General features: G+C 42.4%; 1 protein-coding gene and 1 non-coding gene across 4 annotated transcripts in view; both read right to left on the reverse strand.

Annotated features, from left to right (window-relative positions):
• Positions 1-1,190: 1,190 nt before the first annotated feature.
• Positions 1,191-1,263, reverse strand: trnav-aac. The gene has a single exon. It is a non-coding gene; the product is annotated as a tRNA-Val (tRNA).
• Positions 1,264-9,028: 7,765 nt separating this feature from the next.
• The window catches only part of LOC123956842 (serine/threonine-protein phosphatase 6 regulatory ankyrin repeat subunit C-like), a 23,996-nt gene continuing 18,059 nt past the window's right edge, over positions 9,029-14,965 (reverse strand). The window contains exons 24-29 of one of the 3 annotated variants that reach the window (XR_006821652.1): positions 13,551-13,696; positions 13,083-13,165; positions 11,963-12,045; positions 11,396-11,487; positions 10,334-11,279; positions 9,029-10,287 (exon numbers count right to left, since the gene is read on the reverse strand). Coding sequence is in view for 1 of the 3 variants with exons in the window: in XM_046029318.1 (XP_045885274.1) it covers positions 11,089-11,279; positions 11,396-11,487; positions 11,963-12,045; positions 13,083-13,165; positions 13,551-13,696 (595 nt within the window). In the remaining 2 variants the exon portion in view is untranslated. Of the gene's footprint in view, positions 11,280-11,395; positions 11,488-11,962; positions 12,046-13,082; positions 13,166-13,550; positions 13,697-14,965 lie in introns of those variants that run through there. The other 2 variants (XM_046029318.1, XR_006821653.1) reach the window with 2 other exon arrangements.

A 14,965-nucleotide genomic window follows, 5' to 3' on the forward strand; every position in this document is an offset into this window, starting at 1 on the left:
CCAACAGGACTTGGCACCTGCACACAGTACCAAAGCTACCAGTACCTGGTTTAAGGACCATGGGATCCCTGTTCTTAATTGGCCAGCAAACTCGCCTGACCTTAACCCTATAGAAAATCTATGGGATATTGTGAAGAGGAAGATGCGATACGCCAGACCCAACAATGCAGAAGAGCTGAAGGCCACTATCAGAGCAACCTGGGCTCTCATAACACCTGAGCAGTGCCACAGACTGATCAACTCCATGCCACGCCGCATTGCTGCAGTAATTCAGGCAAAAGGAGCCCCAACTAAGTACTGAGTGCTGTACATGCTCATACTTTTCATGTTCATACTTTTCAGTTGGCCAACATTTCTAAGAATCCTTTTTTTATATTGGTCTTAAATAATATTCCAATTTTCGGAGATACTGAACTTGGGATTTTCATTAGTTGTCAGTTTTATATCCAAGTTTCACTTTTTGAATGGAATTACTGAAATAAATCAACTTTTTGATGATATTCTAATTATATGACCAGCACCTGTATAAGGCATGAGTATGGGACATGTATTGTAATATTTACAATTACAGGTAAGAAAGACCCCCCTGAACTGTTGTTTTTGCCTCTTTTGGGGGGGGCAAGTCTTAACTAGGGGGGTCAGACCCCCCAATACCCCCAGTTATTCGAACCATGCAGTCAAACTGTTTGGAGTAAAGCGACCGTCCTCCTGATCAATCCTGCGCTCCATCAGAGCGTCTACACATGGATTATAGAAGCTGAAAGTTTAATTCTGTTTACTCTGCTTTCTCTGTCTGTCAGCAGGCTCTCTAATCATCAAAATAAATTGTTAAAGATAATACTCATAGTACATCAATATAACACACAAGAAAGAAATCGCCTGTAAAGCTACAAAATGCCCATGCAGGTGTGAATTAGCCTATGCACATAGGCTTATATATGTCTGATCAGCATCTTGATATGCCACACCTGTGAGGTGGATGGATTATCTCGGAAAAGGAGAAATGCTCACTGACACAGATTTTGACAGATTTGTGAACAATATTTGAGAGAAATAGGCCTTTTGTGTACATAGAGAAAGTCTTAGATCTTTGAGTTCAGCTCATGATGAATGGCGGCAAAAACAAAAGTGTTGCGTGTATAATTTTGTTCAGGGCATTTCTGCTCAGAGTAGACGTGAACAAAGGGGCATGTTTCCACCCAGTTTCGAACCAGGGCCCTTTCGCGTGTTAGGCAAACGTAATAACCACTAGACTACGGAAACTGCTGACGATGTCAAGAAGGTCGGGGATCGATTCCCCGACGGGAGAGTTCAGTTCTCTACCAGCTGCTGATTATTCACTAAGAAAGACAAAAGTAATACAGCAGCATGGAGGACGTCCATCTGTCTGGGTGAGGATGGGGTTACCTTACCTAATAACAAGAGGACATTGACAAAGCGTATGAGTGAAGTTGTAAGTCCATGTCTGAATTAACAAGTTCTACTTTCTGTGTACACAGTAGTATACATTGTGTGGTTGTCTGAAAGTTTGGCCGAGTACAGTTTGACTTTAATCCTGAGACGAGAGACCAAAGAGGAGTGTTTCTGCCCAGTGTGGAACTGGGGACCGTTGGCGTGTGAGGCGAATGTGATAACCACTACACTACAGAAACTGATGGCTGCCCTCACACAAGTGCGCCTTACTGCGTTCTTTTTTTCACTGCAGCGCTAGTGGGATCATCACGGGTGGTAGACAGTTTCAGGATATTGATGTGACAGACCCGTGTTTTCACGCTTCCTGTTCGGGTTACTGAGTACATAGTCTGTGTTGCTACGTTTCTGCCATCTTTGAATTTTACACTGTAACAGCAATGAGCAAACATGGCCAATGGAGAGCGGAAGCAATACGCTCAGAAGTTAGGAGTCCTCTTCAGTTTCTCGAAACATTGGCACTAAAGAAATGTACTGACTAATATCAAACGAACTGGGATGTAGACCAGCGGAAATACAGGATGTGCTTGCTAACGCAGAGGATGCCTCTAGTGTATGAGCTTCTCTTTGGGAGTCAAGCTCAAGCTGACGCAACATGGCATCCTCGTCTGCATCTATTTGCAGCCTTTTGACGTGCCTTTCGTACCTGTGCTTTTTCTTGGGCCTCCATTTAGAGACGTGCCAAGCGTGTTTCCTTTCGGGCCTCAAAGAAGCAGTGGAAAAAAAGGGTGATATCGAGGATAAGGATTATGTTCCCATTTGGACGGAAAAATTAATGGCAAAGTATTGCCATTGTCCAAAACGTGGTACAGTGTCAATGTAGTTGAGACTTAGCATCACTTGAATGGGGACAAGCGCGCCTAACCCTCAAATCTCGTGGGGGGCGCTGTGGTGCAGTTTGACACGAGGGAGGGGGTTTCTGACACTTCGCACCGCTCCTCATTGCGTTGTGGGATTGGCAGCTGGGAAACTGACTGAAATGAACGCTTCATCTTACTCTAGGCCGTGTGCGCTGTGTGCACTCCGAATATGGGGCAGGTGCAACGCGTTAAACCCGCAGGAACGGCGCCTCGATGTCAGGCCTTCACCGTGATGCTGCGTTTCAGGAGCTGAAGGCCGCAGCTGAAGGTCGCAGACCTCCCTCTGCAGTTTTCAGTTCTTTGATCTGGCCAAATCGCCTTAACGAGGCCTTTTGCAGTGGGAGCATCCACTTGGGAAACTTTTTGACATTTGGGTCAAAAATTCAAGCGCCCCTTACGCAACAACGCAAGGGGCCGTGGGGGCCCAAAACGAGCCCGCCACGCCCCATTTGGGAGTGGCGACAACATATAAAAAATCTGCAACTCTGGGACGTTTAGAAAAAAAGTGGCTCCAGTCTGACCAAATTTTTCCAGAGGCTGTCTGACTTGTTGAGTCTAACACCATCCTGAATTGGCAGGTCTGTGCAGGCCCAAATTCTAGACTTCTTGGATGAAAATTGACCACATGACCTCATTCTAGGCCTGGCCAACTACGTGTGTTCCAAATTTGGGGTGTCTGGGACGTTTCTGTGGGAAGTTATGGACTTGTGAAAGTTGGAAAATTAGGAACCCAATTGTCAATTTTGGCATAAGGGACACCTGGCGACGTTTTGAACTTTGGGCAGGTATTTGGGCACCTTGGAATGCACCCAGGGACACCAAATTTATGTCAGGTATTCACTGTGACATTTAATTTCAGGCACTGAAAGCTGCAGCCATCTAACTTCTGAACTGTTAGGGTCCAATTGGGAAACTTGTTGACATTTGGGTCTAAAATTCAAGCGCCCCTTACACAACAACGCAAGGGGCTAGTGGGCCCGAAACAAGGCTGCCACGCCCCATTTGGGAGTGGCGACAACATATGAAAAATCTGCAGCCCTGGCACTTTTACAAAAAAGTGGCTCCAATCTGACCAAATTTTGCACAGGCTGTCTGAGCCCCATCCACACTACTCCGTTTTAGTTTACAAACGGAGAATTAAAACAAATACGATCTCCGTCCACACCAGCGTTTCCACTGCGTTTTGGAGTTGATCTCCGTCTACATTAAAACGACACGAAAACACACAGCTAGGACCCGTTCAGGTGCACTGGGCATGCGCGTGCCAGTGTAAACGTGAAGCAGATGGTCTATTCCGTAGTTACAGAAGATTTGGCCAAAGAATAAATAAATACAGACTAAGCATCAAACCAGTTTTTTTTTGTTGCATGGATCAATAACGAGCTGGGACTGTTACTGAACGTAACACGGGAGTGTGGCGGCAGAAAACAGACTGGGAGTTGTTGCAAAGTAAATGGCAACACGCACAGTACAAGTGTAGGATAGGATGTAGTGATTGAGTGTTATTTGCACGGTACCGAATATTTTAATAAAAATATGATGTCAAAAACCCGGTCAGCAGCATCGTGTTTCTGCTTTGCAAGACCCAATCAGAGAGCTGAGCGTGAGTGGCTGCGTCATCGTTTGTAAAGTCCTCCGTTTTGGCCCGTCTTCAATAAAACGCCCTCCGGAGTTTTGAAACGCAAAACAGTCTATGTTCCCATTTGTCAGCATGGACCTTGCTGACAATTTGGAACATAGACCTCCAATGGTGGGTACAATGGGGGGTTCTATGTTCCCAATTGTCAGGACAAATGTCAAAAAGCTTCCCAAATGTTACTTTGGAGGGTACCTGAACAACAGCTGGGTCCCCCTCTTCTGTTCCTGGAGCTCCCCCTCATTAATGAGAGTGTGTCCTGGTATATGTGGAGACTTATGTAAACCTGGTGATGGTTCCTGGGGGCCCCAGGACCACAAGGTCCAGTCTGACAAATGGGAACATACACCCCCCATTGTAAGTGATGCCATTTATCAGAAAATGTTCAATTCCTTATTTTCTGACATTTGTCATGAAAGGAAGGCTGTGACATCATTGAGCAAGGATCAAAACATCACTATCCTACCTGCTGACAAAGGAAGATGCACAGTAGTCCTTAACGCAGCGGACTACCAGAACAAAGTCAACACACTACTAATGGACACAAACAAATATGAGACACTGAGACGAGACCCAACCAGCGGATACAAGAAAAAGGCCATAGAATGTCTACAACAGCTACAGAAAGACAACACCATCACCCGTGAACAATATTACCTTTTGTATCATGGAGAAACCATTCCATGCATTTATGGACTACCCAAGATACACAAAGAAGGAGCCCCACTCAGGCCGATTATCAGCAGCATTAACTCGGTCGCCTAAAACATTGCCAAACACTTTTCTACCATCTTAGCTCCCTTGGTGGGAAACATGCCTCACCTCATCCAAAACTCCATTGACTTTGTAAACAAAGTTTGAGGACTGAAACTGAACCCAGATGAAACCATGGTATCCTATGACATGACTTATTTGTTCACCTGCATCCCCACCATAACAGCAGTAGAAACCGTAAGGAAGCGGCTAACACAAGACAACACCCTGGACAACAGAACTAGCCTCAGCCCTGTCCAGATCTGTAAATTACTCGACCTCTGTCTACCACCACTTATTTCCAGTACAATGGAGGATTCTACAGACAGAAGCATGGCTGTGCCATGGGTTCACCGGTATCCCCAATTGTGGCGAACATAGAGCAAAGCCCTCAACTCCTTCAGAGGAACAGCACCGAGCCACTGGTACAGATATGTGGACGATACCTGGGTCAAAATTAAAAGCCAGGAAGTGCAAGCCTTCACAGAACACATCAACTCTGTGGACAGTAACATCAAGCTCACATGAGAAGATGTCCACAACAACAGTTTGGCCTTCCTAGACTGCGCTGTACACATTGAAGAGGACAGGAGCCTGCAAATTGGTGTTTACAGAAAACCCACACACACAGACCAATACCTACTCTTCGATTCACACCACCCACTGGAGCACAAGCTAGGGGTCATGAGAACACTGCACCACAGAGCGGAAAACATACCAACAAGCGCCCAAGCCAGAGAGAAGGAACAGAACCACCTGAAGGGGGCACTTACAGCCTGTGGATACCCTAAATGGACCTTTGTGAAAACAGCCACAAGATCCAAGAAGAACAAAACTACAGGGGAGGAGGAAAAGAAGGTCAAACGCAACAACATTGTGATTCCATATGTGTCTGGAGTATCAGAGAAACTCAGGAGGATTTTCAGCAAACACAACATCCCTGTGTTTTTTAAACCCAAGATCACACTAAGACAGATACTGGTACACCCCAAAGACAGCACACCAAAACACAAGAAAAGCAATCTAGTGTATGCGGTCCAATGCAGTGAGGAATGCACAGACCTGTATATTGGGGAGACTAAACAACCATTACGCAAACGCATGGCTCAATACAGAAGGGCCAACTCCTCAGGTCAAGACTCTGCAGTTTACTTACATCTGAAGGACAGAGGACACTCGTTTGTGGACCACCAGGTGCACATTTTAGACAGAGAAGATGGATGGTTTGAAAGAGGTGTCAAGGAAGCCATCTATACCCGGGTTGAGAAGCCATCGCTGAACAGAGGAGGGGGTGTACACCACCACTTATCCCCCACTTACAATGCGGTCCTTTCATCACTTCCCAGGAAACTTAACAAACGTAACCTATTGGCATCAAGTGAGATACCAACGATGGTCATTCAGTCTTGGCCTCAGGTAGTCCTGATGACCATAAAAACTGTTGTTACAACAGCCAGGAACACTAACGAACCAGCAGTATCAACGATCCTGGCAAACGACCCCACTGAGGTTAAATAGCTGAGTTTCCCTACCAGTCAGTCAGAAATGAAGAAATCGCTTGGATGAGGGACCAGCCAAGTCCAGTTGCCCTTGACTTTAACCTTCGTTGGATTGGAAAGGGAGGGGTGAGCGGGGACTAGTGGTGCATGCAAGTGGTGTCGGAATTATCAGAACCTTTTTTTCATCCTTTAATCTTTATTGCAAAAAGAGAAATAAAGTGTATATTCACAACTTTGATTCGTGCAAAACCATGTATTGCATATACATATTTTCCAAACATGCTGTCCATGTAGAGTGAACTAGATATGAGTGTTGTTTATATGCTCTGATAATGCTCCTAATCAACACACCTTTGTAGTAGAGTCCATGTTACTTCAACATTCCAACTTAAGAGCACATGAACACACACTGAAGTGCACAAAGCCAAGCCAGACCTGACCCTGGTGGATGTCAACAATAACACTGCCCTTCACTTAGCCTGCAGCAAGGTCACATACACATGATAAACACACAAATGCATGTACTGTATGCATGCCTAATAACATTTGCATGTGTGTAGGAACAGTAAAATAAACTGTCAGATCAGGTGATAACCTGCCAAAATATAATAAAATCCTTGTTAAAATTGTTATCAAACATATGTCAATTTTCAAAATTAACTAGGACTGTCCTCGACTAAGGGTTTACATAGTCAAATCAGAATCGTCAAGTCCTGCCTATAGTCGAATCACATGTTTTTGTGCACGGCGATTGCGAGGCTTATTGTTGACCATTTTCTCTCTCTTTCTCTGTCTCTCTCTGTTTCTCTGCTGTGCTGCCGACAACTGCATGCACATCGCGGTTCCTCGCGGGTCTATTTCAAGTAGCGGCTGTTTAAAAACGATAAAATATTCTTTGTGTGCTTCATCAACGGTGATAAATTATCCGAAAGTCCCGCAAGGTGCAGACAACTCGGCACAACACCAGTGAAGCTGGGGCTCCGTCTCTTCAGCAAGTGTTCCTCTGCTGCCACTACATACACGCTATGCCTACACATGCGCACTGACGATCCAGGGTTAGGGTTACAATTTAGGATTTATTCACGCACTTTAAACATTTGTTGGAAGTTTTTTTTTTTTTTTACAAGTTTATTTACAGCATTAAACGTTTAAATGTGTATTGTAATAGGCTGTACATTAACTTATTGGGAGAAAACTGGTAGATCTATGTAAAATCAGACGTTGAGCACCGTCACGAGCACCGTCACGAGCACCGTCACGGGGATAACCTGCCAAAATATAATAAAATCCTTGTTAAAATTGTTATCAAACATATGTCAATTTTCAAAATTAACTAGGGAATGACTTCACAACTCGGGAAATGGGACCATCCGAGGAGCATGTGAATGCATCGAGAGCTGCTGGCTGCAAATTGCAACCCTCACTACTAGATGCCACTAAAACTTACACACTGAATCTTTAAACTTTTACGTTTGGCATATCTTTGAAAGGAGCGGTCAGTGCTCCCATTTAGACACCACACTGTGTCAAAAATCTTCCCATTTGTCACATTAATATTTGGTAACCAAAACACCAGAGCCCAACATGGGGCTAGGGTAAGTGTTTATTTATCACGTTAAATGTTAATCTCACGTGGTCCAAAAAAACAGGAAGGAAAGGTTGAGGTAATTACCTAAGGTGGATGGAGTCAAAATTTTGACTGTGAGGGCATTAGTTGCTTACTTTGGCTGTTGTTTCATTTCTCCCCTTTTCGTTCTGCCATGCACCCTTTATAACACCCAACCCATGCATTTGATCCCACCGCTTGTTTTGAACACCCCTTACTGAACTTCCCCATAAATTATCTGCACCCAACGTGTGACTTGATCCCACAGTAAGAGTCTTATGCCAACTGCGCCAGCAAGGATCACGACACTTCGTAGGGTGGAGCCTTTCTGCTACATTTGCAATATCGGTATAACATCTTGGCTTGATTGGCTCTCCTAAAAACACCAGTCTGTGCATGGGACTAATGCTGCGTTCCAGGCAACTCGGAACTGGGAAATTTCCAACCTCCAACTAGAAAAACTACACTGAAACGCCACCTGAAGTCGGATTTCCTACTTGTGAACTCGGAGAAAAAATATGTACCCCGACTTCACGAGTAGCAGCTGAATTACGTCACAGAACAATCTCAGCACCCATAGAAGCACACATTGTAAATCGTAAACCATAAACTAAAAAGCAACAAAAAGTATATTTGCATGCATTTAAATTAAAATACATACGGTCAATAAAGTAAAACCTGTTCCGCATGTGCCTTGATGTAGAAATATGTTAGGCCTATTAGGTAGCTGGCTACATAAAGTCATCTTCTCTGCATAAAAGTTATTGTTAAAAATGCCAAAACATTAGGAAGTGTAACCTACACCATTGACTGACTTGAGGGTTACCAACTGATGTAGCTAGAGGGGTACACAGAACTAGTAACGTATAGGCTATTTATGTCAGTTGTTGCAGTTAAACTGCCATCCTTTTAATTAACACCTAAAACACTGCTGAGGGTGTAATTGTGTGTACACTATGTCACGGTCAGCCATGGTTTTCGTTCACTTTCAGCGTCATGCACCCGGAACGCATTGAGGTTGGAAGTCGGAAGTTTCAACTGCGAAATATACCAGTTCTGACCGGTCTCAAACGCAGAATTAAAACCCGCCACTAACATCATGTGGCCAACATGTTCATGGTACATCTGGGAGAAGACCCAATCTGTGTTAGTCATGGAACTCAAATGGGAAATGGTCAGAAAAAAAGCAAAGGCACTTTTGATGTGATTTGACTGAGGATTTATTTGTGTTCTCATATGAATGCAACTAAAATCACACATAGTATAGATGGGACACCCTGAACTCTCAGTAAGGTGTACAGGAGACACACCCTGTGTTCACATGAAAAGCTTCAACAGAGCATTTCCTAAAGACAAACATTATTCAAAACATTTCACTGCAACTTGTGTTTAGAAATGTCAGGTCAGGTTTTCCTCCAATCTTTTCATCCAAATGAAACAAGGACATGTTCATACTGACTTGGGTTATACCGTTATATGAATGTTCAGTCAATAAAATGCACTTTCAAATTAGCATAACCCTAAGGATACCTTACTGTAAAATGTAAACTTTCATGCCAGAGTGCAAACGGTTTAAAGCCATTTTAAGATAATACAGCAGTTATTAATTGGGGAGGGGGGTCAAACAGGAAAAGTTTGTGTGTGTGTTTACGTCTTCCAAATTATAAAAAACAAACAAACATGTCATACAGACCTCCATTTATAAAAACTTGATCTTTGGTCACATCTGTGTAGCAGTACTGGCCTATTGTGCTAATTCCTTTAAAAGTAAAAATTAATCGTTAAAAACACTAAATTCTGTGTGCTTCCAATTTTTCTAGTTTTATAAAATATATCATAAAATGGATATCCTGTACAGTAACACATAGAAAGTATTATCAAGTAGTTACTAGACACAGATTTATTGAATGTCAATAAATACTGGACAATGACTGAAAATTAGCTGACCATTTGATAATTAATATTTTCTGGTTCCAGGCTCTTAAATGTGAGGGCTTTGCTGCTTTTATTTGTCTTCTATAAGTAGAAGTTAAATATCTTTGGGTTTAAGACTGCTGATCAGAAAAAGCGAGCAATTTCAAAATTATCAACCAATTAAAAAAAAAATGTAATTAATCTTTAATGCATATGTGGTGAAATGTCACATTTAATAAAGACATAAGACATTGATGCTCCGAGTCTAAAAGATAATTTTTTCCTGTTTATTAAAACTGTCACGTTAAAATCACCACGTTTTATTTATTCCGCTGACCTTTTCATTAGGTTGATTTAATTTAAATATGATACTTCTGTCATACTTGTTATGTAACATCCGGCTTAAAATGTGTTTTTATTGCATCCACAGTACAGTACACACAGACCTGAGGTTAATTCTCAATTTGGGATTCTCAAGATAATACAAGTAAAACGTTAACTTAATTTTAAGAACTACATACATACACACACACACACACACACTCACACCTCTAGATATCTATCTCTCTCTCTCGATAGATAGATAGATAGAGACACACACACACACACTAAACTCTGTAAACTACAACATTACTACTATACACATGCTTGTGACTTTACTTAACCGAAAGGTAACTTGATCTTTTTATAATAAGATATTTTTAGAGCAATATGGTTATTTCTATCATTGTAGTGTTTGCTACATTTTGGACAGGATAAGAAAATAGAGTCTTATTAATTGCATAAAAAGGTTTAAAGCACCAATTAGATATTTTAAACAATTACATTTAGAAGCAATGTCTAAAATGCAAAATAACAGACAGACAGACAGACAGACAGACAGAGCTTAAACACACAAACGCCCAGGTATTCTTGCACTTGTATCAGCTGAGGACGAACACAGGAGACTTCAGGCTTTGGTGGTTAATGAGCTCAGAAATTCAAGCCACAGTGGACAGGAGTTCTAGCGGAGAGGCTCATGTTAAAACCTTTCATTTCTAATGGTTAGTACTTAATTAAAACAATATATGATGTGCTAAACTCAACTGGTGTGATATCTAGATAATCTAAGAGGTCTGCTAATATTAGTGATCTGTAAGACTAGATTTTAGAGAAGCAATCAATGCTACTGGTGCATGAGCACATTAGTGTACGTGCAGCTGCAGATAACACACCTGTATACATGTCATGGAGCTACGCATGGCCACACTAGTTTCTGTCTGTGGTTTTGTGTAGAGACTTTCGGTTATATGGGATGAAATTTCACTCCAAACATTTGTGCAGGCCAGTAGTGCTGGTGCGGCCCTTGGTTTAGGCATGACACAGGTTGCCACTTGACCCACAGGTGGCAGCAATGACACAGTTCTTCAGAATGGGGTTGAAGTGGGAGGCTGTACCGGTGCTGGCTTCTCTGGGAGGATAAGGCTTCATGGTGGAGAGGATCATGGCCAGACAGTCCGCCACGTTCTTGTTTGGAGCACAGGCCAGAGCCGGCGTGTGACCTGTAGAGGGTCAACAAGCAAAGAATCATCCTACGGTGTCCTTCAGGTAAATTCTTTTGGTGGAAACTTAGGCCGCTTTGGAATTGTACCACAGAAATATAATTATTCCTGCTTACCTTCCTCATCTACGGCCATGACTGCTGCTCCTCTGCTCAGTAAAACCTGCACTACAGTGGCCAGGCCTTTCCTTGCTGCAATGTGAAGGGGCCTGCATGCGACAAAGTATTAGAGTCACTGTTAGACATTTGGAGAATAAAGTTTTCTTTTCTCTAAATGATGACTTTACTCTCAAAATATTTTTCTCTCATGTTACGACTTAATATTCAAATTCTGTCGTACCCCTTTGATCCTTTTCCAGGTTACAGTTCAATGGAGCATTTCATGTTAACCCGCACTCTGCCAAACGTCAACTAGTCTAAATCTTCTGATGGACAACACTGATATTTTAATGCCCTGCAATATTAACCTGTGTAATCTATCATCACACATAGTTGGTCTCACTGAAATAGGCTCTTTAAATGCACACTGTGCATTTTATACTGTTACATGTTAATACTAAACTTCAGAATGCATACTTTTTTCTTATTTATAAATTAGCTAAATATTATTATCTTGATTTGATCTGTGGTGTTTAATTAACTGCATGCACAACGTATAGCAGCCAGTGCTTTAAGACCACTCACATTTGGAGAGCGTTGTTTGTTGCATTTATGAGGGAGGAGTTGTTTATCTCTCCCAGGATCAACAGGGCACACATCTCATGACCCTGTAGAATAAAACACAATGTACTAAGTGATGAGGTGTTTATGGTGTTCATTTAATTCATTTAGTGAATTTCCCACTTATAGCACCACATTATTACTGTTATTAGGTATTATGAAATAAAACATGTTACAATTTAGTATGACGTGAGTAGCATAACAATGTTAATTTTAGGGCTGACCCCAAATAGTCGAAGATTCGATGCTTCGATGGGTGGAGCCTGATTCGACTGTCAATCTCACAGTCGAAGCTTCGCAGTGAAACCAGGATCATGCCATTTTGGCGATATGGGGGTGCTCAACGTCTGATTTTACATAGATCTACCAGTTTTCTCCCAATAAGTTAATGTACAGCCTATTACAATACACATTTAAACGTTTAATGCTGTAAATAAACTTGTAAAAAAAACAAAAAAAAAAAACTTCCAACAAATGTTTAAAGTGCGTGAATAAATCCTAAATTGTAACCCTAACCCTGGATCGTCAGTGCGCATGTGTAGGCATAGCGTGTATGTAGTGGCAGCAGAGGAACACTTGCTGAAGAGACAGAGCCCCAGCTTCACTGGTGTTGTGCCGAGTTGTCTGCACCTTGCGGGACTTTCGGATAATTTATCACCGTTGATGAAGCACACAAAGAATATTTTATCGTTTTTAAACAGCCGCTACTTGAAATAGACCCGCGAGGAACCGCGATGTGCATGCAGTTGTCGGCAGCACAGCAGAGAAACAGAGAGAGACAGAGAAAGAGAGAGAAAATGGTCAACAATAAGCCTCGCAATCGCCGTGCACAAAAACATGTGATTCGACTATAGGCAGGACTTGACGATTCTGATTTGACTATGTAAACCCTTAGTCGAGGACAGCCCTAGTTAATTTTGAAAATTGACATATGTTTGATAACAATTTTAACAAGGATTTTATTATATTTTGGCAGGTTATCACCTGATCTGACAGTTGTTACATTACTGTTCCTACACACATGCAAAAGTTATTAGGCATGCATACAGTACATGCATTTGTGTGTTTATCATGTGTATGTGACCTTGCTGCAGGCTAAGTGAAGGGCAGTGTTATTGTTGACATCCACCAGGGTCAGGTCTGGCTTGGCTTTGTGCAGCAAGAACTCTAAAATAAAGGAAAATAAGACATCTTTTACATTGAACACAGGCCTTTATAATTTAAACACTTAGCTGGTGTGTTTTCATTGGAGCAACTTACAATCAGTGCAACAGGGGAGCAGCTTCATATCGAGTATTAAAGGTAACCATTAGTGAGGACTGTGAGGGTAAAAACAGTAACCACATGCTAAAAGGAGAAATATGAATTCCTCTCTCCTGAATAATCGTGTGTGATTGAGTGCTTGATAAGAAATAATCATGAACAGAGCAAATTGAGAGGGAAGATGGGTGAAAGAGGGACCTTGTGCCTTGATGTGTTTTAAAGTCTCCCCTGGTGTAGATAAGAATAATAGCATACACATTTAGACACCAACCAGGGGAATTTCACCTACCAACAGCCATAGTCTGTCCACAGTCTGCAGCAACCATTAGAGCAGAGCATCCACAATGGTCCACAGCGTTGACTTCTGCTCCCTGGGCCAGGACCAGCTGCAGCCCAGCAACATTTCCTGAATAAGCAGCCGCATGCAGCGTGGTCCTGCACCCACACAAATACACACATGAATATACAGGATAGGCAGACACATTTACTTAATGCAATATGCCTATATAGGTTTCTTGAAAATGACTATATCATACAGTATTATGAATTGTATGATATATGACTAATATATGAATAGAAACTGACAATTTTGAGGGATATTCTGGACCAAATGGATGGAAATTATCATGTTGAGCTGTGCATATGTACAACCACTGCTTGTAGATGTGTGCCTGAATTAAAAAGAAACCTAAAGATTCTACATTTACAAAATCCATTCAGCGTGCATGAAATATACAGTGGGGAGAACAAGTATTTGATACACTGCCGATTTTGCAGGTTTTCCTACTTACAAAGCATGTAGAGGTCTGTAATTAAAACAATCTAAAACAAAAATCCAGAAAATCACATTGTATGATTTTTAAATAATTAATTTGCATTTTATTGCATGACATAAGTATTTGATCTCCTACCAACCAGTAAGAACTCCGGCTCTCACAGACCTGTTCTTCTTTAAGAAGCCCTCCTGTTCTCCACTCATTACCTGTATTAACTGCACCTGTTTGAACTTGTTACCTGTATAAAAGACACCTGTCCACACATTCAATCAAACAGACTCCAACCACTCCACAATGGCCAAGACCAGAGAGCTGTGTAAGGACATCAGGGTAGACCTGCACAAGGTTGGGAGCAGCTTGGTGAGAAGGCAACAACTGTTGGCGCAATTATTAGAAAATGGAAGAAGTTCAAGATGACGGTCAATCTCCCTTGGTCTGGGGCTCCATGCAAGATCTCACCTCGTGGGGCATCAGTGATCACGAGGAAGGTGAGGAATCAGCCCAGAACTACATGGCAGGACCTGGTCAATGATCTTAAGAGAGCTGGGACCACAGTCTCAAAGAAAACCGTTAGTAACGCACTACGCCGTCATGGATTAAAATCCTGCAGCGCACGTAAGATCCCCCTGCTCAAGCCAGCGCATGTCCAGGCCCGTCTGAAGTTTGCCAATGACCATCTGGATGATCCAGAGGAGGAATGGGAGAAGGTCATGTGGTCTGATGAGACAAAAATAGAGCTTTATGGTCTAAACTCCACTCGCCGTGTTTGGAGGAAGAAGAAGGATGAGTACAACCCCAAGAACACCATCCCAACCGTGAAGCATGGAGGTGGAAACATCATTCTTTGGGGATGCTTTTCTGCAAAGGGGACAGGACGACTGCACCGTATTGAGGGGAGGATGGATGGGGCCATGTATCGCGAGATCTT

The sequence above is a fragment of the Micropterus dolomieu genome, linkage group LG18, assembly GCF_021292245.1.
Source record: "Micropterus dolomieu isolate WLL.071019.BEF.003 ecotype Adirondacks linkage group LG18, ASM2129224v1, whole genome shotgun sequence".
Lineage (NCBI taxonomy): Eukaryota > Metazoa > Chordata > Actinopteri > Centrarchiformes > Centrarchidae > Micropterus > Micropterus dolomieu.